General features: G+C 43.0%; 3 protein-coding genes across 7 annotated transcripts; 1 reads left to right on the top strand and 2 right to left on the bottom strand.

Annotated features, from left to right (window-relative positions):
• On the bottom strand, positions 1 to 12405 carry ofd1 (OFD1 centriole and centriolar satellite protein). The gene is given in 23 exon segments (XM_029633320.2): positions 1 to 287; positions 518 to 591; positions 716 to 901; positions 1014 to 1171; positions 1406 to 1531; positions 2627 to 2727; positions 2813 to 2975; positions 3337 to 3552; positions 3555 to 4103; positions 4621 to 4732; positions 5874 to 6004; positions 7035 to 7224; positions 8527 to 8618; positions 8721 to 8794; positions 9908 to 10027; positions 10122 to 10228; positions 10377 to 10550; positions 10646 to 10782; positions 10869 to 10976; positions 11066 to 11093; positions 11184 to 11252; positions 11806 to 12006; positions 12090 to 12405. Coding segments are annotated over 23 exon segments (3252 nt in total). The 5' UTR covers positions 12186 to 12405; the 3' UTR covers positions 1 to 247.
• Positions 12406 to 12523: 118 nt separating this feature from the next.
• LOC115109126 (trafficking protein particle complex subunit 2-like) lies at positions 12524 to 18511 on the top strand. Its single transcript, XM_065011517.1, has 5 exons — positions 12524 to 12631; positions 12883 to 13003; positions 13222 to 13368; positions 16310 to 16391; positions 16481 to 18511. The coding sequence occupies exons 1-5, from the start codon at positions 12577 to 12579 to the stop codon at positions 16577 to 16579; spliced, it is 504 nt and encodes a 167-aa protein (XP_064867589.1). The 5' UTR covers positions 12524 to 12576; the 3' UTR covers positions 16580 to 18511.
• Positions 18512 to 18788: 277 nt separating this feature from the next.
• LOC115108523 (ras-related protein Rab-9A-like) lies at positions 18789 to 22510 on the bottom strand. 5 transcript variants are annotated; one of them, XM_029633109.1, is made up of 4 exons: positions 22173 to 22509; positions 21569 to 21703; positions 21423 to 21452; positions 18789 to 21320 (listed from the first exon to the last, which is right to left on the bottom strand). In XM_029633109.1, the coding sequence occupies exon 4, from the start codon at positions 21274 to 21276 to the stop codon at positions 20671 to 20673; it is 606 nt and encodes a 201-aa protein (XP_029488969.1). In that variant the 5' UTR covers positions 21277 to 21320; positions 21423 to 21452; positions 21569 to 21703; positions 22173 to 22509; the 3' UTR covers positions 18789 to 20670. The 5 variants fall into 5 exon arrangements, with proteins under 5 accessions (XP_029488969.1, XP_029488883.1, XP_029489054.1 ...); XM_029633023.1 differs by having other exon boundaries at positions 21569 to 21653; XM_029633194.1 differs by having other exon boundaries at positions 21569 to 21617.
• Positions 22511 to 23806: the final 1296 nt, after the last annotated feature.

Here is a 23806-nt window from a genome sequence, read left to right as displayed (position 1 = left end):
TCAATTATGTACTGCATTTATTTTCCATGTCGAATGGGCATAGAACCTAATGTCATGGTACACACACAAAAAAATAAGTTGTAAGCAAGTGTCGATAAGTCACTTTGAGGCACTGTGTGATTTATAAATCGAAGGTTTATTCGTGTTAATGAACCAAGACTGACATTTATACAACTTAAACATCTAAAAACAACAAAGTAAAACGTACAGCAGTGTTGTACCTTTCACACTCACACTCTGTGCCACCTCACCAGAACTCATCTGCATCTTCATGTGAGAAAGCAACGCTAAAGAGGAATAGAATAATGGTTTATTAACAGTAGTCTCCGGATAGGATTGAAAAACACATGTTCTTGATAAATTGGTCTAAAAATCAAAAAGACTGGCATGTCAGAGGAGAGGAGGTCCTTTCTTGTGAAGTGAGTCAGAAAACCTCACTGGCAGTCTCTCTGCCATATCTAAAAATCCACCCCGCTCTTCTCCTCTCTCACAAGCACTGTGAAATGGTTAGACTTACCTATCATCTTTCTCATCAGACAAACTCTTGGCTTCGGGGCTCCTGTGTTCTGGCTCCTCTCTCCCAGCAGGGATCTAAAAAAAAACAACACAAATTCAAACACTACGCTGGATACACTCGGCTGCTGCTTCCGTTCCACAAGAAAAATGGGGCTTCGCACTTCAGAGGACAGAAAAGTGTGTGAGACTTGTGTTGCACCTGTACATGCGGACTCCGTCTTTGCTCCATGATCATCTTCAGGTACTTCTGGAGTGGATCTTTGTCCGAGGACGGGGCTTTCTCCTCAGGCTCTTCTGCCTCCTTCAGTTCTTCCTGCCCTCTTCTCTCCTCCTTCTCTTCATCTCCCCCCACCTCCTCTCCATACTGCTGTACTTCTTCCAATAGCTTAGAAACAGATAAAGTCTATCCATCAATGCTAAGGTCAATCCATCAATGTTAAGGTCATTATAGAAGGAGGTGAATGTGTCAATGCAACAGCCTAGAAGTTAATCCCCACCCTTTCTTTCTCCAATCTCTCCAGTTCTCTCAGCTCCTTCTCCTGGGCTTCCTCCTTATCCCGCTGTCGTTTTTCTTCTCTCTCTCCTCTCTCTCGCTCCCACCTCAGCTCTTCTTCTTCCTCCTGTCTGGCAGGTTCATCCAGCGTTTGTTGAACTTCTACAAATCAAAGTGGGTTGACTTGAGTTAAAAGAATGTGCGGAATAGGTGCTCCCTGCACAGTGGTTTTAAAAACGGGGCTACCGTACTGCAGTATAGTGGTAAGCTATCAAACATCAGGTTGGATAAAACATGGGCAGAGTATGGCCATTGCATTGTGGGTGGGGTGACGGATCAGTTAGTCTAAAAGTTGGGTGTGCTCTTCTAGGGAGAGGGGATGTGCTCCTTACTCACCCCCCTGCAGCTGAGCCTCTGTGAGATCCCAAGGGGCCCGAGATGGGGGGACAGTCAGGGGCCCGTCAAGGGCCTCCTCCTCATTGCCCGCCGTGTCCAGGAGCAGCTCTGGAATGTGGCTGGGCTCTAGAAGGGGGGGGGGGGGGGGGGTAGAGAGAAAGAAAGTCACAATGAGGCCCTTTATGCTCAGGCCAGGAGGACCAACACAGAATACATAATCAGCTGCCCTTCATCCTTACCATTGTACCAGGCCAGCGAGAGGCCACTCTGGAGGCCAGTCACACATTAAAAAGCAGCCATAACTGATTTAGCAGTATGTGTTGTCGTTACAGTGATTTACAGTGATTTGACCTGTGTAAATATATGGAAAGAGTCATTCCTGATTAAGGCCACCGTAAACTGATATGTATTACTAGATGTCTAGCAGTCATTCTAAATGGGATTCCCCAGTAAAAGTATGGGACTGAATGCGACACATTGGGTTAGGAGGGGCATTTGGTATGGGCAGAAATATGGCATACTGTATGGCCCATACCCTCTGTTAGCTGGTACTGATTCAGCACTGAGAGTCATAGGTGAAACATGCCTGGATTTGCAAACACTCCCAAATCTAATATGGATCAGTCAATCGGCTACATCAGGCGCACAAAACCTTGGATGCATCATTGATAACGAAATAGGTGAATATTTCAATTCCACTGGTCAACAACACAAACCAATATCCCAACACCATTCCTGCAGTGCTGAAGGTGTTTGCTCTCCCCCCTTGCCCCTCCCAAGGTATGATTCCAGTATTACAGCATTACAGTGGAGAAACGCACAGGTGCTGTATGTTTAGGAAGCAAAGCATGCTGGGAGCACAGAGGGCTGCGTCATCTCTGCCTGGCGTCCTATAGAGAAGGCTTCTGCCATCTCAGATATCTCCAAGCCACAGCAGTTATTAATAGACCGACTACAGCATGGCGAACTGCCGACCACGGATTAAGGTGACATTTGAACCATACCGCAGTTCGATGGTTACGGTCAAGAGAGATTATACCGTGGAATGTAATAATACGACTGGAAACAGACACATCAATCACAATCCGGCTTGGTGTTATAGTGCTTTGTATCACAGTACCCCAGGAATATACCTTGCACCGGTTGTGTCATCTGCTGCATCTTTAAAAACAAGACGGACACCAACACAACACAACGAAACTGATCTGGGATTAAGAGTACCTGGCAAAGGCTCTGTGAGATCTTCAATGGTTATCTTCTCAGGCTGAGGGGAAGACTCTGACTCGGAACTGGAGAAGATGATTTGCTGTACCTGTGGTGGACTACAGACAAACAAACAACTGTACAACTGAACTGATTGTAGTATATTGTTATAATGCCGATCATGTGGTGAACCCCCGGTGCTACCTGCATTGGCCTCGTGCAGTGCTCCTGAGCTGAGGGCTGCGAGGTGGGGAGAGATCTGAGGTAAAGTCCCCTGAGCACGCTACCTCTCCGCGGGGCAGGGGGAGGGGGGAGAGCTGCCTCTCAGGAGACAGCACAGGAAACGCCACAGACGACACCTCAGCCTCTGAGAATGAGAGGGGGAGCAACTGTTCGTTACAAAATGCAGCAAACAGAAGATACAGCTTCAGCACTGTCACTGTCATATGGGGTTTCAAAATGCTTGAAGTGGAAGGGCTCAAAGGGGGGAAATATGGAGATGACAAGATGTCGACTAAAACTCAGAATACAATGGTATGGACGGACTCAATGACTCACAAGTTATGAATGGGATATAAAATACTAACTATACACCAAGACAAGCATTGTTTCGAGCAATGACAGTAAATTATTTCCAAAACACATTTACTGTCTTAGCAGTGAAGCGCTTGGGACATTAAATCCATTTGAAGTGAAACAACCCAATAAAACAGATTGCACGCTCCTACCTTCCACAGGCTCTGTGTGAAGCTGGCTCCTGGAGAGGGAGAGGGGTGTGGAAGACAGGCGCCTGTGGGGAGAGGAGGTGCCTTCCAGGGGGTGTCTGTCTCCTGAAAACCGGGCCTCACTGAAGTCCAGAGACTGGAAGTCCCTTCCGCTCCCTGGACCAGGGTACTGATCCTGGGACGGGTCTTCAGCGAAGGTCACTCTGGGTTGGGGAGAGGCGGGGCTCTGGTACGCTGCGGAGGGGGTTGATGTTGAGGCGAGGGAGGTCTGTGGGAGACTTGTGGATGCTGGGGTGAGTGTGGGCAAGGTTGGGGGGGGACTTGTTGTCTTTGGGGCGAGCGAGGGCGTTGGTGAGAGATATGTTGCCTCTGAGTTGAGTGAGGGCGGGGTGATACCGGTGCTCGTTGGGGTGAGAGGCATCGTGGGGGCAGCATGTGAGACACGGTGGCGTGCACCGCCCTCTGCTGGTAGTTCCTGTAAGCTTCCTCCAGTGTCTCCGCCTCCTTCTCCAGCTCTCTGATCCTGGCCTTGGCCCCGGCCACCAGCTCAGCGTCAGAGTCTGGGGAACTGCTCCGCCCCCAGCGAGACCTGCGCCCTTGAGAGGGCATCACACCTGCTTCACACACGTCATCATAACCAGCCACCCAGGCTCTCAGGACACCTCTGTCCACATAGATATCAGGGGGCACTAGTTTATCAGGATTGAGCTCCAGCACTGAGCGGTCCACTAGGGAGGGCTTAGGGTTACGCAGGACCTCGTTCTCTAGAGCTGCCCACCCCAATCACACAGAACCAAGAGATCGAAGGGGGGGAAGAAATGGGGAGAGAAAGAGGAGAAGATGAGGGCAAAGACAAAATACCAACCACTATAAGGTGATAAGATGGAGAAAGTGATTTGTAGACTGATCTCAGAGAAGGCTAAGGGTGCATGTCAATATCATGAAGTGGATTCCTCTCCTTGCCTCCATTCCTTCATCTGCACTGATCTGAGAACAGAGATAAAGCGAAAGTAGTGTATTGAAAGCCTACTGTAGGACTTGCTTTCACCTGTTCAACTTTTGAAGATCAGAGCAGGTGAAGGAACAGGAATGAAGAGAGTCAGGAAAGGCCACCATTGAGATGCAGACTACTATACAAGCTAAGCTACACAAGCTAGGTTTCATGCAAAATACAGAGATGTGAAGCAGAGCTAGATAAAGGAACTACAATATGCACACATGATTCAGTGTGACTAGCCATGTCTAAAAAATAAAATAAGCCACGGGGACCATGCACAGACAGTGTACCTAGTTGTGTTTGTCGGAGCTGCATCTTGATGTCCTCTGCATGGGTGGTCATCCACTGAGTCCTCTCCTCACAATCTATGAGCTGGGCCTTCAACTGGGCACAGCGCTCCACCTGGTATACACAGGCACAATCAACAAGGGGTTAATACAGACAGAGAACACCTCCAACGGGTGGACAGAGCCAATAAGAGGTTACAGACAGAGAAGAAGAGCATCCAACAGGTGGGCAGAGGCAACAAGGGGTTACAGACAGAGAAGAAGAGTATCCAACAGGTGGACAGAGCCAACAAGGGGTTACAGACAGAGAAGAAGAGCATCCAACAGGTGGACAGAGCCAACAAGGGGTTACAGACAGAGAAGAAGAGCATCCAACAGGTGGACAGAGCCAACAAGGAGTTACAGACAGAGAAGAAGAGCATCCAACAGGTGGACAGAGCCAACAAGGGGTTACAGACAGAGAAGAAGAGCATCCAACAGGTGGACAGAGCCAACAAGGGGTTACAGACAGAGAAGAAGAGCATCCAACAGGTGGACAGAGCCAACAAGGGGTTACAGACAGAGAAGAAGAGCATCCAACAGGTGGACAGAGCCAACAAGGGGTTACAGACAGAGAAGAAGAGTATCCAACAGGTGGACAGAGCCAACAAGGGGTTACAGACAGAGAAGAAGAGTATCCAACAGGTGGACAGAGCCAACAAGGGGTTACAGACAGAGAAGAAGAGCATCCAACAGGTGGACAGAGCCAACAAGGGGTTACAGACAGAGAAGAAGAGCATCCAACAGGTGGACAGAGCCAACAAGGGGTTACAGACAGAGAAGAAGAGCATCCAACAGGTGGACAGAGCCAACAAGGGGTTACAGACAGAGAAGAAGAGCATCCAACAGGTGGACAGAGCCAACAAGGGGTTACAGACAGAGAAGAAGAGTATCCAACAGGTGGACAGAGCCAACAAGGGGTTACAGACAGAGAAGAAGAGCATCCAACAGGTGGACAGAGCCAACAAGGGGTTACAGTCAGAGAAGAAGAGCATCCAACAGGTGGACAGAGCCAACAAGGGGTTACAGACAGAGAAGAAGACCTTGCAACAGGTGAAAGATGACATGCAGGCTCCCAATTGGACCGGAACTCATATGTAAGGCCTAACCATAAGCACAAAGAACTAAACGTCAGGCCAGATGTGTGTTAAAGACAAGAAGTCTCTCTAGTCTCCACATTATTTCCCACACTTTCAGAGAAGCATTGTGTCACTGACCTCATTGTGGAGCTGGGCCTGCAGCACCTGTCTGTGGCTATCAAACTCCTCCTCTGACAGCCTCCTGGCACTCTCCAGCCTCCTCAGCTCCGTCTGCAGCGCCAGCTGCTCCACCGACGGCCTGCCCAGATCTATGGGGAGACAATCGACTAGGAGAGTCACAACATCCCGGCAAACAGCTTACACATTAGAGCACTCATTGTACAGTATATCCAACTACCGATCTTTAACTTTTCAATTAAGGACAAGTTATAATGGGCCTAGGTTAGGTACTTTTCTTAAAATCACTGTGACAATGCCCCAGAAATGTCAAGAGAGATTTTGTGGCAAAAACGTTAACTTCTGATTTACACCTGACATTATGTGATACGCTCCAGTTAATCTCCTCAGCTAGCTACAGTATATTGGTTTGGCTGAGATGGTGCTGGGAGGTTGACATTATCGAGCACATGGTACTAGCCTAACTCGGTGGTTAATGAAGCCTACTGTTAGTGAGGAAGAGAGCGGCCCATTGGTCCCCCATCCACCCTTCTCCTCTGACAGGAAGAACATTGTGTCCCTCAGAGAGGGATGAAGCATTGGCCCTCTGCCCTCTGTCCCTCCTCCTCCGCAGTCGCCTGGACTCTCCACCCCCACATCCCCCCTGCTTTCACTTCACAGAGCCGTCTGTAAAGCCACAAACACTGCAGAGAGGGTCCCGCATTGACAGTCATCTAGAGCACATCCAAAAAGACTCTGCCACAGTGCCAAGACCAGCTGGGCAGAGTAGACTGAATACTTCCAACTAGAGTCTATACAGACTCCACACAGTCAAACCACAAAGCCTTTGAATGCCTCAAAAATGACATACTGTATCCTCTCTGGGTTGGAAAAGAATTTCATGCATTATTTGTATATTTCTCAACACATTCCGTTTGACCAGAAAATGGAGAGCATCTTTAAACTAGGTAACCTCTGAACTAACGACAGTGAAAAAAACAAACGTTTCCCTCTTAAGAGAAAAGGACTAGTCAAAGAGAGAGAGATGCTAGAGGCTAAAACGGAAGCAAAGGGAGGAAAGGAAAATTTCACTGGTTCCCCACACGCCCAGACTGAGCCCACCAATGCAAAACTGAAAGAAGGCAGTAGCATATCTCATATGGTAAGGCCACCATTCCTCACCTGCCCGTAGGCGCTGGTTCTCCTCCTGAGCTTCCTCCAGCTGTTTCATCAGCAGCCTGAGCTGGGCCTGCTGCTCCACCCTCTCTCGCCTCAGGGTGGGGTAGTCATTCATGGTCTCCAGCCTCTCTCTCAGCAGCTCATTCTGCTGTGTTAGCAGAGAGTACTGAGACTGGGACGTGTCCAGCTCCATCTAAATTACAGAGAGTAGCATGCGTACAGTTAGGGCCGAATCAGTATGTGAAAATGTTATGTCTGTGTATCTCATAGTACAGTGCCATGCAAAAGTACTCATCCCCCTTGGAGTTTTTCCTATTAAGTTGCATTACAACCTGTAATTTAAATAGATTTTTATTTGGATTTCATGTAATGGAAACAAACAAAATAGTCCAAATTGGTGAAGTGAAATGGAAAGAAATAACTTGTTTAAGCAGTACATTCCACAGAGCTGGGCTTTATGGAAGAGTGTCCAGAAAAAAGTCATTCCTTAAAAGAAAAAAACAAGCAAACACGTTTGGGGTTTTGCCAAAACGCATGTGGGAGACTCCACAAACATATGGAAGAAGGTACGCTGGTCAGATGAGAATAAAATTGAGCTTTTTGGCAAGGAAAACGCTATGTCTAGCACAAACCCAACACCTCTCATCACCCCGAGAATTACATCCCCACAGTGAAGCATGGTGGTGGCAGCATCATTATGCCATGGGGATGTTTTTTTTCCATTGGCAGGGACTGGGAAACTGGGCAGAATTGAAGGAAGGAGCTAAATACAGGGAAATTCTTGAGGGAAACATGTTTCAGTCTTCCAGAGATTTGAGACTGGGACGGAGTTTCACCTTCCAGCAGGACAATGACCCTACGCATACTACTAAAGCAACACCCGAGTGGTTTAAGGGGAAACATTTAAATATCTTGGAATGGCGTAGTCAAAGCCCAGACCTCAATCCAATTGAGAATCTGTGATATGACTTAAAGATTGCTGTACACCAGTGGAACCCATCCAACTTGAAGGAGCTGGAGTAGTTTTGCCTTGAAGAATGGGCAAAAATCCCAGTGGCTAGATGTGCCAAGCTTATAGAGACATACCCCAAGAGACTTGGAGCTGTAATTGCTGCAAAAGGTGGCTCTACAAAGTATTGACTTTGGGGGAGGGGGGGTGAATAGTTATGCACGCTCACGTTCAGTTTTTAAAATCTTATTTCTTGTTTGTTTCACAATAAAAATTATTTTGCATCTTCAAAGTGGTAGGTATGTTGTGTAAATCAAATTATACAACCCCCCCCCAAAAAATAAATTTTTATTCCAGGTTGTAAGGCAACAAAATAGGAAGAATGCCAAGGGGGTGAATACTTTCGCAAGCCACTGTATGTCTCAGTTGTACACATTAACTTACTCAGCTTAAAACTGTATACCATCCGATGACAATCTGTCTATGGACAATCCTACAAAACAGGGCCCGTCTCTGCCTTACAGTGTTATTGGTTGCCAAGTTTACCTGCAATCGTCTCAACTCAGCACAAGCTCTGCTGTGTTCCTCTAGCTTGGCATCGATTGCAGCCGACTCCTTCTGCATACGAATAGTCTCCACTGAGAGAAAATGAATGTGTGATAAGACATTTGTATAAAATGATACAAAGCACAACAGTTAATACATTGTTTATAACGACGGCCTACAGGAAAAATACAGACCTTTGTTTCTTTTTTCATTCTCTGTGAGTTTTTCAGTCCTTTTGGTGTACTCTTCATTTAACTCAAGCTGATATCTGATAGCCAGAGAGAAATATCAAATAATCACAAATTATTTATACAAGGTAAGCATTGACATAAACAGCATGGAATAATGACTGACAGTAACATAAATGTCATAAGCCTACATGTTAGTACTGTTAGTAATATAAGAGAGCAATGTAATAAACTGGGTGGTTCGAGCCCTGAATCCTGATTGGCTGACAGCCATGGTATATTTAAGCATTAAGGTCAGAGGAGGTGTGGTATATGGCCAAAATACCACGGCTAAGGGCTGTTCTTATGCACGACGCAACCCGGAGTGCCTTGACACAGTCCTTAGCCGGGGTTGTGATATATGGCCAATATACCAAGGCTATGGGCTGTGTCCAGGCACTCCGCAATGCATTGTGCCCAAGAACAGCCCTTAGCCGTGGTATATTGGCCATATACACCACACCTCCTCTGGCCTTATTGCTTAAATATAGCGTAACGGTAACATAATCGTTTCCTGAAGTGATGCACTGCTTAGCTTACATCAAACTTCTTATACTTAGACTGTAACTATCCCAAAACCATGACATGATAGCACATTATGATACTGGCACTGGGTAGATGCTCTATTCAAGAAGCCATGCATCTGGACTGCTTGTTATACAGCCTCTGTGACCAGTACTCCTGCATGTTACACTAATGCTAACTGACAGCTGGCTATACCAGCCAGATTTACGATCTAAAAATAAGTACTGTGTGGTTTTGGATTTAAGAGGTGATAGATGTGGTGAGTCAAACTTATTAGCATTCAAAGCTACTTAGCCCAATTTTCAAGGCAGTACAATACACTGTATGGTATCATCCCTGCAATCCCTTTTATCAAATGAATCAGAAGATTAATTAATTGTCTGTGATGAACTGGATCCAAGCACACAGTACATGAACAAAATATGCATAGAGGATGTGAATGTCAGAGTATACATATTTTTGCTCTACACAAGAGTGCCACCTTCTGGATGCAGAGAGAAGTAATGGAATGATGGCTTCTGTGCTGGGAGGTGAAGGGAAATCAAACAGATAGAGCAAGTAACGATCATCTTTAAAAAAGTACAGAACAGTCCAAGTAGGCTACATTTAGCAAAATGCCATCATAAGACCTTGAAAGCTCATTCTTCAGCTTTTGGTCATAGGTGTCCTCCGTCATCTTCACTGCAAGCTCTCTTCTTCTCAGCAGCTCCTCCATGGTCTTGGTCTTGTCTTCCTGTATTTTGCAAGTCCTGTGGTGAATAAGCATTTGGTGATAAACCAAACCCTGATAACCCCAGTATGACAATGATTCAGCATGAGTATGGCGATATGACTTCATCTTACTTTTCAAAAGCCTCCATCCTTAACCTCAGCTCAGCTTCTCTATTCCGCACGGTTTCTATCTCTTTCAACACAGCTTGTCTTTGCATATAGACGTCTTTTTCCTCAATCTGAAAAACACAAATGAAATACAAAGTCATTCGTAACATCACATAAGCACACAACACCCGAATGCAAAAAGTTTAAGAAAATAGAACGACCCAAGTAAAACATGAATTGGCCACTGACTCGATGATTGGAGAACTGAGAATCAACTACCTCTTGTTGTTTCTGTAATCGATCGATGGCATTCTTCTCCCTATTGATCAATGCCCCCGACTTCATCTCATAAGTCCTCTCCATGTCCTGCCTCAGCAGCAAAATCTCTTTGCGAGATTTGTCTTTTTCCTCCATCTTCACTTTGGACATTTCCACATCTTTATAATGTTGCAGCTGAAGAAGCAAAAAGCACCATGTTTCTCAATGCAAACATTTCCAACACTAGAACATCAGAATGCATAAAGAGGCGAAGAGAAATAGAGTCATACCTTTGCATTCATTTCGGCTTGAACCTGTGCTTCAACTTCTGTTCGATATGCAGCAAGCTTAGATTCATAGGACACCCACTTGTCCCCTTTGTAGCGGAGAGCTTCATACTCCTCATCGATCATTTTCATCTTGTCAACTGCACACACAAAAGGTTATTAAAATGTAACGTAACGCAGTATTTTACTATACTACTGGGTCAACTTGAGAGTGCTTCATGCTTACCAAGAGATTCTCTATAAGCTGGCGTACTGGTGGTCTGAGTATCAGCATCACGCCGTTCTCCATGCAGATGACGGTCTGTCAATTCTATTAAGAGACTCATCAGGAAACCTGGAAGAAACATCAATAAGGGCCATGCCAGGATGCTTGAGCTGACAAGAGGGGGCTTGGCATATGAAAGTAAACATCACGCAACATACCCTTATTCTCTTTCTGTGTACTTGATGCCTGTTGAAAAATATACAAATAACCCATCATTCACATCATTAGGTACAAATGATATAATTTTGTATAATTTTACCAAGATGATGTGATTACCAGAGATTTGTAAAGTGGTGACCGCGGGCTGATTTTCATAATTTGAAGAAGGTCCCTTGAAGTGAAAATCTGGCAGGGTGTAGATGAGAGCATAGTCAACAAAAGAGTGTAACGTAGCTGAGAGTTCAGCACAAGCAACGCTGACCACACATTACTGGAGTGGGGTCGTTCAGAGCTTCAACATAATACAATGCATTGTACAGGACCAAACATAAGGTAGTGTGTAGTGATTGGGGGGGAATCCATAGTTGCATATCAGGATCGTATCATTTTGACAATATATCAATATTAGATTTGCTCTAGTTGGCTGTACCTGCACCAAAACGTCATAGCTTGATAGGGAATCAATTTGTTGTCAGCACTTTTATTTCCATGACTGAACAAAACCTTTTTTTCCATGGCTCTCTCTTGTCCCTCTGCAGCAGACATATCTTGAGCAATATTTTTGGAACATCGAATCGCAATAGAATCACACTACTGAATCACAATACATAAAGAATCGTGAGAATTGCAATACATATCGTATCAGCACCTAAGTATCGTGATAATATCGTATCGTTGATGTCCCTGGAAATTCCCTAGTACTGTGTTACTGCTCCAAAGCATAAGTGCAAGCGCTCACCTTATCTTTGCCCATGCCACATTCAGGGTAGAACACAGACAGGGTGTACTCATACCCAGAGTTCCTCAAATGATCTGCCACCAGGCTGTTAGAAGCGGTGACCAGGACAGAGTCTGACTTCATAGGGACTGGCCTGGGAACAGTTTCTCCACTCAAGATGGGGTGCTTCAATTCATGGATCAACTGATTACGAAGCTGCGTCTAGAACAAGGAAATAACGTCTGACAAAGGGGGAAACAACGGTCTTTGGTAGTAAAATACTAAATACTAATGTAAATACTTACTTTAAGTGTGTCAAGCACTCCTCGATTCTTAAATGTTTGGTAAAGCCTCTTCCTCAACTCATCTGGGGATAAAGCCTCCTCCTTGGCAACAGACATGTTGTCTTCAATTGGGGAACAGAGGATCAATCAACGAATAATTGCTAGCTGATTTTTCTTGCTGGAGACAAGTACCACATTCTCTGTAACGCGACTAACATGTATATAGCTAGAGTTTATGGAACGTATTTCAACGTATTCTGGTTTAAATGACCTGCCTAGTGACCAACGGCGTCATCTCCAAATGCCCACAGCTTTGAATTCAACGTTATCGTTTTAGTTCCTGTCGCACAGTTATGATGCATCAATGTCTTTGAAATAAGAAATAAAAACAAATACATTAGTCAACTAACAGATATATTACTACATATGTATACATCAAATTTAATATAAGATATATAAAATTACTAAATCCCTTTTCATTGCAAATGTATTTTATATTCAACTTTTCATGTCGTTATCAAACAGCGACGGTATTACGGAAAAGAAAGGCTCGTTTTTAACAGGTAAATTCACATTTGATTTATCATATTAAAACCATTGCTTTGGAGGTAAATGCACATACCTATGGGATCTTTATGAAAATTAAGACTTGTCGTTTGCTTCAATGTGTTTAGCTTGACGATAATCACGTATTTGCAGCACGCTACCTACATTAACGTTAGCTACAAGCTAACTTAGATAGCTAGTTAAGGATTTAAGTCCAGTGTCCATATTACTACTATCCAATAATGTGTATATATTTCTGTTCACACAGAAAATTGCAGATTGCTGGAAAGAAACATGTCTGGGAGTTTCTATTTTGTCATGGTTGGGCATCATGATAATCCTGTCTTTGAAATGGAATTCTTGCCTGCTGGTAAAGCTGAGTCAAAGGAATGTATCGTTATCATTTACTCAACATAATGTATATATGTATATGTGTGTAGTACATACATGCATGCATACACGTGTATATGCGTGTTCCTGATAACTGTCCAAAGGGGCAGCTAGCCTATATAACTATGTATTGCGATATTGGTCCACATCCAGTAAAAAGAAGAGGATACTGTAATGCCCACTCAATTACCATTCTGTCTCTTATATGTAAACAGGATGACCACCGGCATCTGAACCAGTTCATTGCGCATGCAGCCCTCGACTTGGTGGATGAAAACATGTGGCTGTCTAACAACATGTACCTGAAAACTGTGGACAAGTTCAACGAGTGGTTCGTCTCTGCCTTTGTCACTGCAGGACATATCTTTTTCTAGCATTTACCGAATACCCACAGGTACAGTTGAAGTCGGAAGTTTACATACACTTAGGTTGGAGTCATTAAAACTTGTTTTTCAACCACTCCACAAATGTCTTGTTAACAAACTATAGTTTTGGCAAGTCAGTTAGGACATCTACTTTGTGCATGACACAGGTCATTTTTCCAACAATTGTTTACAGACAGATTATTTCACTTCCAGAGGGTGAAAAGTTTACATACACTAAGTTGACTGTGCCTTTAAACAGCTTGGAAGATTACAGATAATGATGTCATGGCTTTAGAAGCTTCTGATAGGCTAATTGACATAATTTGAGTCAATTGGAGGTGTACCTGGGGATGTATTTCAAGGCCTTACCTTCAAACTCAGTGCCTCTTTGCTTGACATTATGGGAAAAAAAATACAAATCAGCCAAGACGTCAGAAAAAGATTGTAGACTCCACAAGTCTGGTTCATCCTTGGGAGCAATTTCCAAACGCCTGAAGGTACCACGTTCATCTGTACAAACAATAGTACGCAAATACTTTCCAATTTGTAAGTCGCTCTGGATAAGAGTGTCTGCTAAATGACTTAAATGTAAATGTAAGTATAAACACCATGGGACCACGCAGCCGTCATACCGCTCAGGAAGGAGACTCGTTCTGTCTCCTAGAGATGAACATACTTTGGTGCAAAAAGTACAAATCATTCCCAGAACAATAGCAAAGGACCTTGTGAAGATGCTGGAGGAAACAGGTACAAAAGTATCTATATCCACAGTAAAACGGGTCCTATATCGACATAACCTGAAGGGCAGCTCAGCAATGAAGAAGCCACTGCTCCAGAACCACCATTAAAATAGCCAGACTACGGTTTGCAACTGGGGACATTTTTAATTTTTTAGAGGAATATCCTCTGTTCTGATGAAACAAAAATATAATTGTTTGGCCATAATGACCATAGTTATGTTTGGAGAAAAAGGGGTGAGGCTTGTAAGCCGAAGAACACCATCTCAACCATGAAGCACGGGGGTGGCAGCATCATGTTGTGGGGGTGCGTTGCTGCAGGAGGGACTGGTGCACTTCACAAAATAGATGGCATCATGAGGGATGAAAATGATGTGGATATATTGAAGCAACATCTCAAGACATCAGTCAGGTTAAAGCGTAGTCACAAATTGGTCTTCCAAATGGACAATGACCCCAAGCATACTTCCAAAGTTGTGGCAAAATGGCTTAATGACAACAAAGTCAAGGTATTGGAGTGGCCATCACAGCCCTGACCTCAATCCTATATAAGATTTGTGGGCAGGAATGAAAAAGCGTGTGCGAGCAAGGAGGCCTACAACACTGACTCAGTTACACCAGCTCTGTCAGGAGGAATGGGCCAAAATTCACCCAATTTATTATGGGAAGCTTGTGGGATGCTACCCGGAACGTTTGACCCAAGTTAAACAATTTAAAGGCAATGCTACCAAATACTAATTGAGTGTATGTAAACTTCTGACCCACTGGGAATGTGATGAAAGAAATAAAAGCTGAAATAAATCATTCTCTCTACTATTATTCTGACATTTCACATTCTTACAATGAAGTGATGATCCTAACTGACCTAAGACAGGGAATTTTAACTAGGATTAAATGTCAGGAATTGTGCAAAACTGAGTTCAAATATATTTGGCTACTGTGTGTGTGAACTTCCGACTTCAACTGTAAGTAAGTAACCTTGTCTGAGCCAGAACAGTCCATAGTGCAGGAGCATATCTCCTGTCTCTGCAGCTTGATTCAACAGCTACAATTCAAATCTACATAGGATGCTAGTCTATGACAGGGACATACTCCCAATATTGAGTGCCAGGCAGAGAACCATTGGGTGCTGTTTTTTTGTCTTTGGGATCTGGTAATGAATGGTGTGGCTGTTGAGGAGACTTAATTACTTGGTGTTACCTTAGATTGTAAACTGTCATGGTCAAAACATATTGATTCAATGGTTGTAAAGATAGGGAGAGGTCTGTCTGTGATAAAGAGATGTTCTGCTTTTTTGACACCACACTCTGCAAAGCAGGTCCTGCAGGCTCTAGTTTAATCTTATCTTGATTATTGTTCAGTCATATGGTCAAGTACTGCAAAGAAAGACCTAGTTAAGCTGCAGCTGGCCCAGAACAGAGTGGCATGTTTTGCTCTTCATTGTGATCTGAGGGTGAATAGCAACAGTATGCATGCCAGTTTCTCTTGGCTAAGAGTTGACGAAAAACTGACTGCATCGTTTCTTGCTTTAATAAGAAATATTAATGCGTTGTCAATTCCAAATAGTTTGCAGTCAACTTACACACTGCACTGACACACACACTTACCCCATCAGACTTGCCACCTGGTGTCTTTTCATAGTCCCCAGGTCCAGAACAATTTCAAGCAAACATACAGTATTATACAGAGACATTATTGCATGGAACTCCCTTCCATCTCATATAGAGTTAGTGAACAGCAAAGCTGGTTTAAAAAATTAAAGCAACACTTCACGTCACAATGCCTTTCCCCCATGTGACCTACTTTTTGTGTGTATGTACTGACATGTATATGTAACTGAGAGATGCGCACACACACACTACATGTTAAAATACTTTACATATATTTAAAAAATATTGTGTGTTGTGTATTTTTCACTATGTGTCGGACCCCAGTAAGACTAGCTGTCGCCATTGGCATCGGCTAATGGGGATCGTCATAAAATCAAGACTTGACTGGGGATTGAACCCACAACCTACAAATTTCATGGCAGACACCAACCACAAATCCACAGAGACCTATGTAGCCCTCTGGAAACATTGCAACAAAACATAAATATTATGTCTACAGTGTTGAATTCAACAAATCGTCATTGTTACAAAGGGCTCAGACAAATAATGAATGTGTGTGTTCCATAATTCCCTTAACCATCTCCATCACATATGAGATTCATCATGCTTCATGATGTACGACAAGAAGATGGAATCAAAAACTTCTTCAATGACGTGTATGATTTATACATTAAGGTGAGTTATCCTTCCTATATACAGTACGTTCATGTATAATTCATATTCTGATGATTTATTCTTGTTCATTATTCTGTGCTCTTTTCCAGTTTGCAATGAATCCTTTCTATGAAACCAATGCTCCAATCCGGTCGACGGCATTTGACAGGAAAGTACAGTTCCTTGGAAAGAAGCACCTCTTGAGCTGATGAACTAACCTGGACAACATGGTTGTGTAGCTTTTTTAATGTCTTCATTGTGTGCAGTTTCCAGTTGAAATATGTTTTAAGACATATATACATAATATACACATAATTTGTCTATGATCACTTGTTGTATGTCTTATATAACTTCAGTATGTATTACTGATACTTCCCAACCACTGTATAAAAGCTATTGTAAGCATGGAACATTGTTGCATAATGAGTGGATGGTACACTATATATACAAAAGTATGTGGACACCCCTTCAAATTTGTCGATTTGGCAATTTCATTGCTGTCAGGTGTATAAAATCGAGCACACAGCCATGCAATCACCATAGCTAACATTTGCAATAGAATGGCCTTACTGAAGAGCTCAGTGACTTTCAATGTGGCACCATCATAGGATGCCACCTTTCCAACAAGTCAGTTTGTCAAATTTCTGCCCTGCTAGAGCTGCCCAGGTCAACTGTTCAAGTGATGTTATTGTGAAGTGGGAAAGTCTAGGAGCAACAATGGCTCAGCCGTGAAGTGGTAGGCCACACAAGCTCACTGAAAGGGACTGCCAAGTGCTGAAGCGTGTAAAAATTGTCTCCTAGGTTGCAACACTCACGACCGAGTTCCGAACTGCCTCTGAAAGCAACGTCAGCACACTAACTGTTCGTCGGGAGCTTAATGAAAGGGGTTTTCATGGCTGAGCAGCTGCACACAAGCCTAAGATCACCATGCGCAATGCCAAGCATTGGCTGGAGTGGTGTAAAGCTCGCCGCCATTGGATTCTGGAGCAGTGGAAACGCATTCTCTGGAGTGATGAATCACACTTCAAAATCAGATGGACTATTCTGGGTTTCGCGGATGCCAGGAAAATGCTACCTGCCCAAAAGGCATAGTGCCAACTGCAAAGTTTGGTGGATGAGGAATAATGGTTTGGGCCAGGTCCCTTAGTTCCAGAGAAGATAAATCTTAATGCTACAGCATACAATGACATTCTAGACAATTCTGTACTTCCAACTTTGTGGCAACAGTTTGGGATAGGCCATTTCCTGTTTCATCATGACCAACTCCATATTAATGACCATGATTTTGGAACGAGATGTTCGACGATCAGGTGTTCACCTACTTTTGGTAATGTAGTGTATGTGTCACCAGAATTTTGTTTCCAAGTTTGATAATAATGAAAGGTTTGTATGAGGCTTTTCTGAACTTGAAAGAGCTTGTTAAATATTATCCCATTCAAAAGACGGTAATGTTAAACATTCACAAAGCTGTCTGCCGCCTTAGGGGAATTCTCTGGCGCTGCCCAAATGCTCTGTGCAAATGCAACTATGCCCTGCACACAATAGTTTTGGAAACATTTGCAACCATACTTTCATATAAGCGAGAAATAATTTTTCAAACACAAAACACACTTAACATACGCAGTTCAGGAAAGTTGCACCCGGCTGTATTTTGTGGAACACTCGAAATCTGGTGTGGCATGTCTCGTAGCCGGCTGCAACTTTGCTAAACTGCGCAAAGTAAGTGTACTTTTTTGTATTTGCAAGATTCTTTCTTGCTTGTATGAAAGTTAAGTTCCAAAGGTTTCCAAAAAAGCATTGCAAGTGAGGCGTATTTGCGTTTAAACAGCGTCTGGATTGTAGTTCACATGGAGGCAGCTGTGGTCCGTACCATTGGCTGAGAAGCCAAAAGCGTGGCCAACTGTAAGCTGGTTATACACCCCCTTGGATTCTTGAGAGCTAGTTAAATCAATGTAAATGTGGCTAAGTTTACACAGGTAGCCCAATTCTGATGAGATCTGCTCTGATTGGTCAAAAAAACCATTGTTGGCAGAATATCAGAATTAGGCTGCCGGTGTAATCTAAGCCATTCATTCCTGAGGTTTGTGAAATGCTCTGACTCACTGTCCAGTTTCTCTGATTAAATACTAACATTAACATAATTTGGGGATTTCCTCAGGTGATCTTGTTCCAAATAATTCACTGGTATACATGTTTGTGCCGTACAAAGTAATGTTGATTCACCAATCACTTTCTGCTAAACTGAAATCGCATGACAATTGACTGAGGGAATGGTCTGCCTGTAATGGGTCTTTTATGAATGCAACAATCACACCAAACATTTCTCAATGACTTCCTGCTGAAGTCTTACTCTGATATCAAGTGTTTGTTTTCATAATTTGTAGGGGTTTTTCATAGTGGGAAAGAAATACAAACATGTTTTCAGGGGAAATTATTCATTCATGGAGAGTTTATTCAAATAACATTTTCTATTCAACTTGCATTCCAATAATTCTGGACAACACTGCTCTAGCTAAATAATATGAAAGTGTTCTCAGCACTCTACCTGAATTAGATGAAATATAAATGAGGAAATTGTGATAATGGACAATACTGTAAAATCAATAACGGTTGAAATCCAAAGTCTTAGTATCAAAACGATACTAGCAAGGAAGAAAATGAAATTGAGCTCCATAAATGTAAATAAAATACATGTAAGATTAGATGTCCATAGAAAAACTGGCAGTGGGTTTTGCTGATGACATGACAGTGGTAGGCCTGATAACTGACAATGATGAGACTGCCTATAAAGAGGTCAGTGACCTGATAGTATGGTGCCAGCACAAAAACCTCTCCTCCAATGTCAGAAAGACAAAGGATCTGATCGTGGACTACAGGAAACGGAGGGCTGAGCACACCCCCATCCACATCGACGGGGCTGTAGTGGAGCGGGTCGGGAGCTTCAAGTTCTTTGGTGTCCACATCACTAAGGAATGAACATGGTCCACACACACCAACACCGGTGTGTGTGGTGAAAGCACGACAGCGCCTCATTCCCCTCAAGAGGCTGAAAAGATTTGGCATGGGCCTTCAGTTCTACAGCTGCACTAACTCTTGACTCATTACATACAGTGCTGCTAATGTTTGATCTATCCTGTTGCCTAGTCACTTTACCCCTACCTGTATGTACATATCTACCTTGTACCCCTGCACATCGACACAGTACTGGTACCCCGTGTATATAGCCAAGTTATTGTTACTCAGATTTAATCAGCATTGTTAGGAACTTAACTTTCACTGTTTACAAAGCATGTGACAAATACAATTTGAGGTACATACAGCATATTACCTTGTTCAATCATATCCACCTAATTATCACCCATCTTAATTACAATGATCCAAGATATTGGATCACTGAAATTCTGGTATGATAAAAAAAAAAAACTAAATTCTTTACAAACTATTAGTGGTAGTGAGCATAAAATGTCATGCAGTACATACACACAGGATACCAACAACTATTTATTGAACATTCCTCATCTCTTATCCTTCTGTGCAGGTGTTAAAACATGTAGTCCATTACATAATGATAACTCATTAATTACGGTATGTTGAGAACAAATATTGCAAGGCCAGCAAGTTGTATAGAATTCTCAGCACCTATAATAAACAGTAAGAAATCATAAGCCTTCATTTCTGCTTACATTTCTCCCTCTACAATAAAGTAGTGACAGTAAACCTTGATCTTAATCAAATAAAAATACTGCATAAATTAATCTATCAACATTTGTTGTTATAAATATGAATATATTATGTATATTCTAATCCCATTCAGGTCAGTTGATTAAAGTGACTTGCTTTTAAAGTATCACATTTGGGGTCATATCTCTGGATAAGGTCCTGAATACAATTTGAATGCAATCAAATATATTTTCACTGGTAAGGCAGCACATTTGTTTCAGTCACAGTGTAAGAAACCCTTTCTACAACAAAATAAAAAAAGGAACTTAGTGTGTAACATGATTTGGAAATTAAACTTTATAAATATATGGCAACCACATTGTTGTAATATGTTTTAAGACTATATAATTCAAATACGGCACAGATTGAAATTATAATGCATTTCTTGGAATCTGACAAATAACACCATTCTTCAGTACCCTCTTCACATCAATGAGTCCAGAGACCAACAAGTCCAGTGGATTATCATCCACAGACACTAGCCAGTGCTTGCACATGCTATTTGAGAGAGCATGAGTGTTGATAAGCCTGTGTGTCTTCCTAGCTCCAGTTCTTTATAGGTTGTAGGCCCTACATTATATCAACAGCAGGAAGCACTGGAGCGGGGCTTTCTGTGAAGGTTAACTGTGTCTGTGGGGATGAGGTGGTCTGCCCTCTCCTCCATGGCTAGCACATTCCGCACCGCCTCCTCAAAGGCTATAGCTACGTTGGTGGAATCCTTGGCACTGGTCTCATAGTAAGGGTGATTGCCGTTATCCCGACACCACTGTTGAGCATCCTCAGCAGACACCTGCCTCTCCGTCACATCCACCTTGTTCCCCAGCACCACGAAGGGGAACTTCTCGGGCTCCTTGACGTCAGCGTAGTAGATGAACTCCTTCTTCCAGTTGGCCAGGTTGTGGAAGCTCTGGTTGTCATCCACGCTGAAAGTGAGCAGGCAGCAGTCGGAGCCGCGGTAGAAGGGAGTCCGGAGGCTGCGGAAACGCTCCTGTCCAGCCGTGTCCCAGATCTGCATGGTGACCAGACGGCTGTCCACTTCCAGGTCCTTGTTGAGAAACTCCACACCAATGGTGTGGAAGAGGTGTGTGTCAAACTTGTTGGTGACGTAGCGGTTCATGAGGGAGCTCTTCCCCACTCCTCCGTCTCCCAGCAGGATGACTTTCAGCAGGGATGACTTGGCGGTCATGGCTCTTAAACGGCACGTGGACTCTTCCTCTGGAAAATAGGAACCTGGAGGACAGTAATGTGTAACTAACAACTGTAGCACAATAGCCTTCAAGTTTGTCAAACCTGTTTTTCCACCTAAAAAGTATGTCTAGAAGCTAGACTTACCTTTACTGCTCAGTGTAGATATTCTGAAACCTATGGAAAACACTTGAATGTTATCACTTTATCTTACAACAATTAAACACTAGTCAAATCACACAAATAGGGAGAAGTGAAATGTGGTTAACCTTCACCAAAGAGACTTGACTTACCCGTGAATTATTGAAGCCTCCCTCGGTCTCAGCTGGCCCGGATCACGTGCTACAGACAATGGCCGGGGTTCTTAGTCACGTGTGTCTGTTTCGTGTGGGTCATTATAATGTGAAGCATAGTCAACATTCAAACAGCTGGAATGAAATATTTAGCAAGCAATGTGTTGACTGAACCTTCAAGTATAGCTACGTAACATAAACATTCAGTACAGTGACTGCACAGCTGTCTGTATTACCAGCATTTTTACAAAACATACCGACATAGTTCAACTGATATGTCATAGCTACTGTTTGCTAACAGTAGTTATTAAATTGCCAACTAGTTGGCTAGCTAATGTTAGTTAGTGTTGTATAACTAACGTTAGCTAAATAGCTAGGTAATTATGACACGGAAGAAGAAAAAAAATCACGGTGAAATATTGTTTGTAACGAACTTAAAATAAAATAGGGCGCAACGCCCTCACAACAGGCTGAAGTTGGATGACAATCAATATTGAGCTAGCTTTGTTATGCTAAGTAGCCTAGCTACTATAGCTATTAAGCATGCTGAAAACGATTTAGCAAACGTTAGCTAGCTAAACCTTCAGACACTTAATTACCTTACCGTTGGCAAGTTTTGAAGAACACATCCAAGGACTGTGATAGTTAAAAGCTTTTTTTTCAAGCTGTCAATTGTTTGGCTTCAATAGGAGTTAGCTAACGTTAACTGGCTGGCTCAACACTGATGGCGGACTAGCCTCTGTTTCCACTCATGTGACCCAAGAAGTCTCGAACTTTTTACAGTACTGTTAATGTTTTCGAGTCCCATCACTCAGTTCACAATAGCAGATTATTTATAATAAAAAGCCATTTTAAACAAAAGCAACTGTACTGGTGACTGTTTTAGCCATAGAGATTGATAGAGGACTCATCTTTGTATCTGTGCTATTATAGCATCTGTGCCAGTATTGAGGCTATCTCCATGTTAAAGTAGTACATACTTTTTTTATGACTGGCTGATCCTTCCTGATGACCCAGTTGGACATGACTCCAACAGGGTCACCAGGTGGGATCAGCCAATAAAGTTGGAAGTCCCACCCAGTTGGCTACATTAAATGGTGGAAGCCCTCAATGCTAGGGGCCAGGGTTCCTGTTATTAAGAAGCACAGTTTCAGGGGCTACAGTTTTGCTTAGGTACTGCAGTTTAACTGACACCCGGCCCAGAAAAACAATTGCTATACACTCCCCCATAGAGAAATCAGATTAGAATATTCCTAATAAGACACTTTAGTCATCACCTTTTTTTCACAATACATCCATTGAATTATTCAAATAATTGTTGCGAAGGCCGACAATGTTAAATGTTTTTTCATCCAATGTTTACCATGTTTTTAGGTGACGTGATGTCATTGTCACTGTTCGCACTGCTCCCTGTGCGCACTGAGTGCTACCCGGATATAGACTGTCCACGAATCAGTGTTTGCAAACGTGAGTAGATTACCTTGAAAACAACGGTCAGACATCTTGAACGCAGTCTCCTGTTCTTATTATACCATTGGTGTTGTCCATGCTAAAATAGCCTTTTGGCCACTAGAGGCCTCTATCATTTTCTATGGTTTTAGCCAGTAAATAGCTAGCTAGCTGCAGTACTCAATCAACACCACTTCTGATACTTACAGAAACAGAGCCACCAGAGAGCGATAAACACACGGTAGACAGGAATAGTAGACCAGTACCAAAATCAAGCTACTTTTTCCATAACTTTTGACCAGAGGACAGACAGAGTTAAAGATTTAGCATTAGCCTGGTAAATTGGTTTATCGATTATTTATGATTTCTAACATTGTAGGCCCATATTTTACACAGTCTGTCAGCTGATTGGATGTCTTTAGTAGGCCTAATATTTTCATGGTGTTGTCTATTAAAGAGTAAAAACTGGCCAATTAAAGATAATTTTTCTTTTGCGATGTCTATGGAACACATTCCACTATATCGGTGGTTGCCAACCAGAGGACCCGTAGGGGTACTTGAGAAGACTCATGAGACAGACCATAGGTCTACTGAATATAGGCCTATTGGTAAAATGCACACAAGGTATTTCAGGGGTACTCCAGGCAGAGCAAAATCCAGTTGGTGGTACAGTAACTGAAAAAGGTTTGGTATTACTGCCCCTAGGGCTTTTCCACTACTCCCCCACTAATTTGTTTTAAGTGAACATGTGTTGCTTTCTGTGAGAATGAGTTTGGCAAACAGCGTTTC

This window comes from Oncorhynchus nerka, linkage group LG1 (assembly GCF_034236695.1).
Source record: "Oncorhynchus nerka isolate Pitt River linkage group LG1, Oner_Uvic_2.0, whole genome shotgun sequence".
NCBI classification, from domain to species: Eukaryota; Metazoa; Chordata; class Actinopteri; order Salmoniformes; family Salmonidae; genus Oncorhynchus; species Oncorhynchus nerka.
This window is presented reverse-complemented; position numbering and strand designations above follow the sequence as displayed.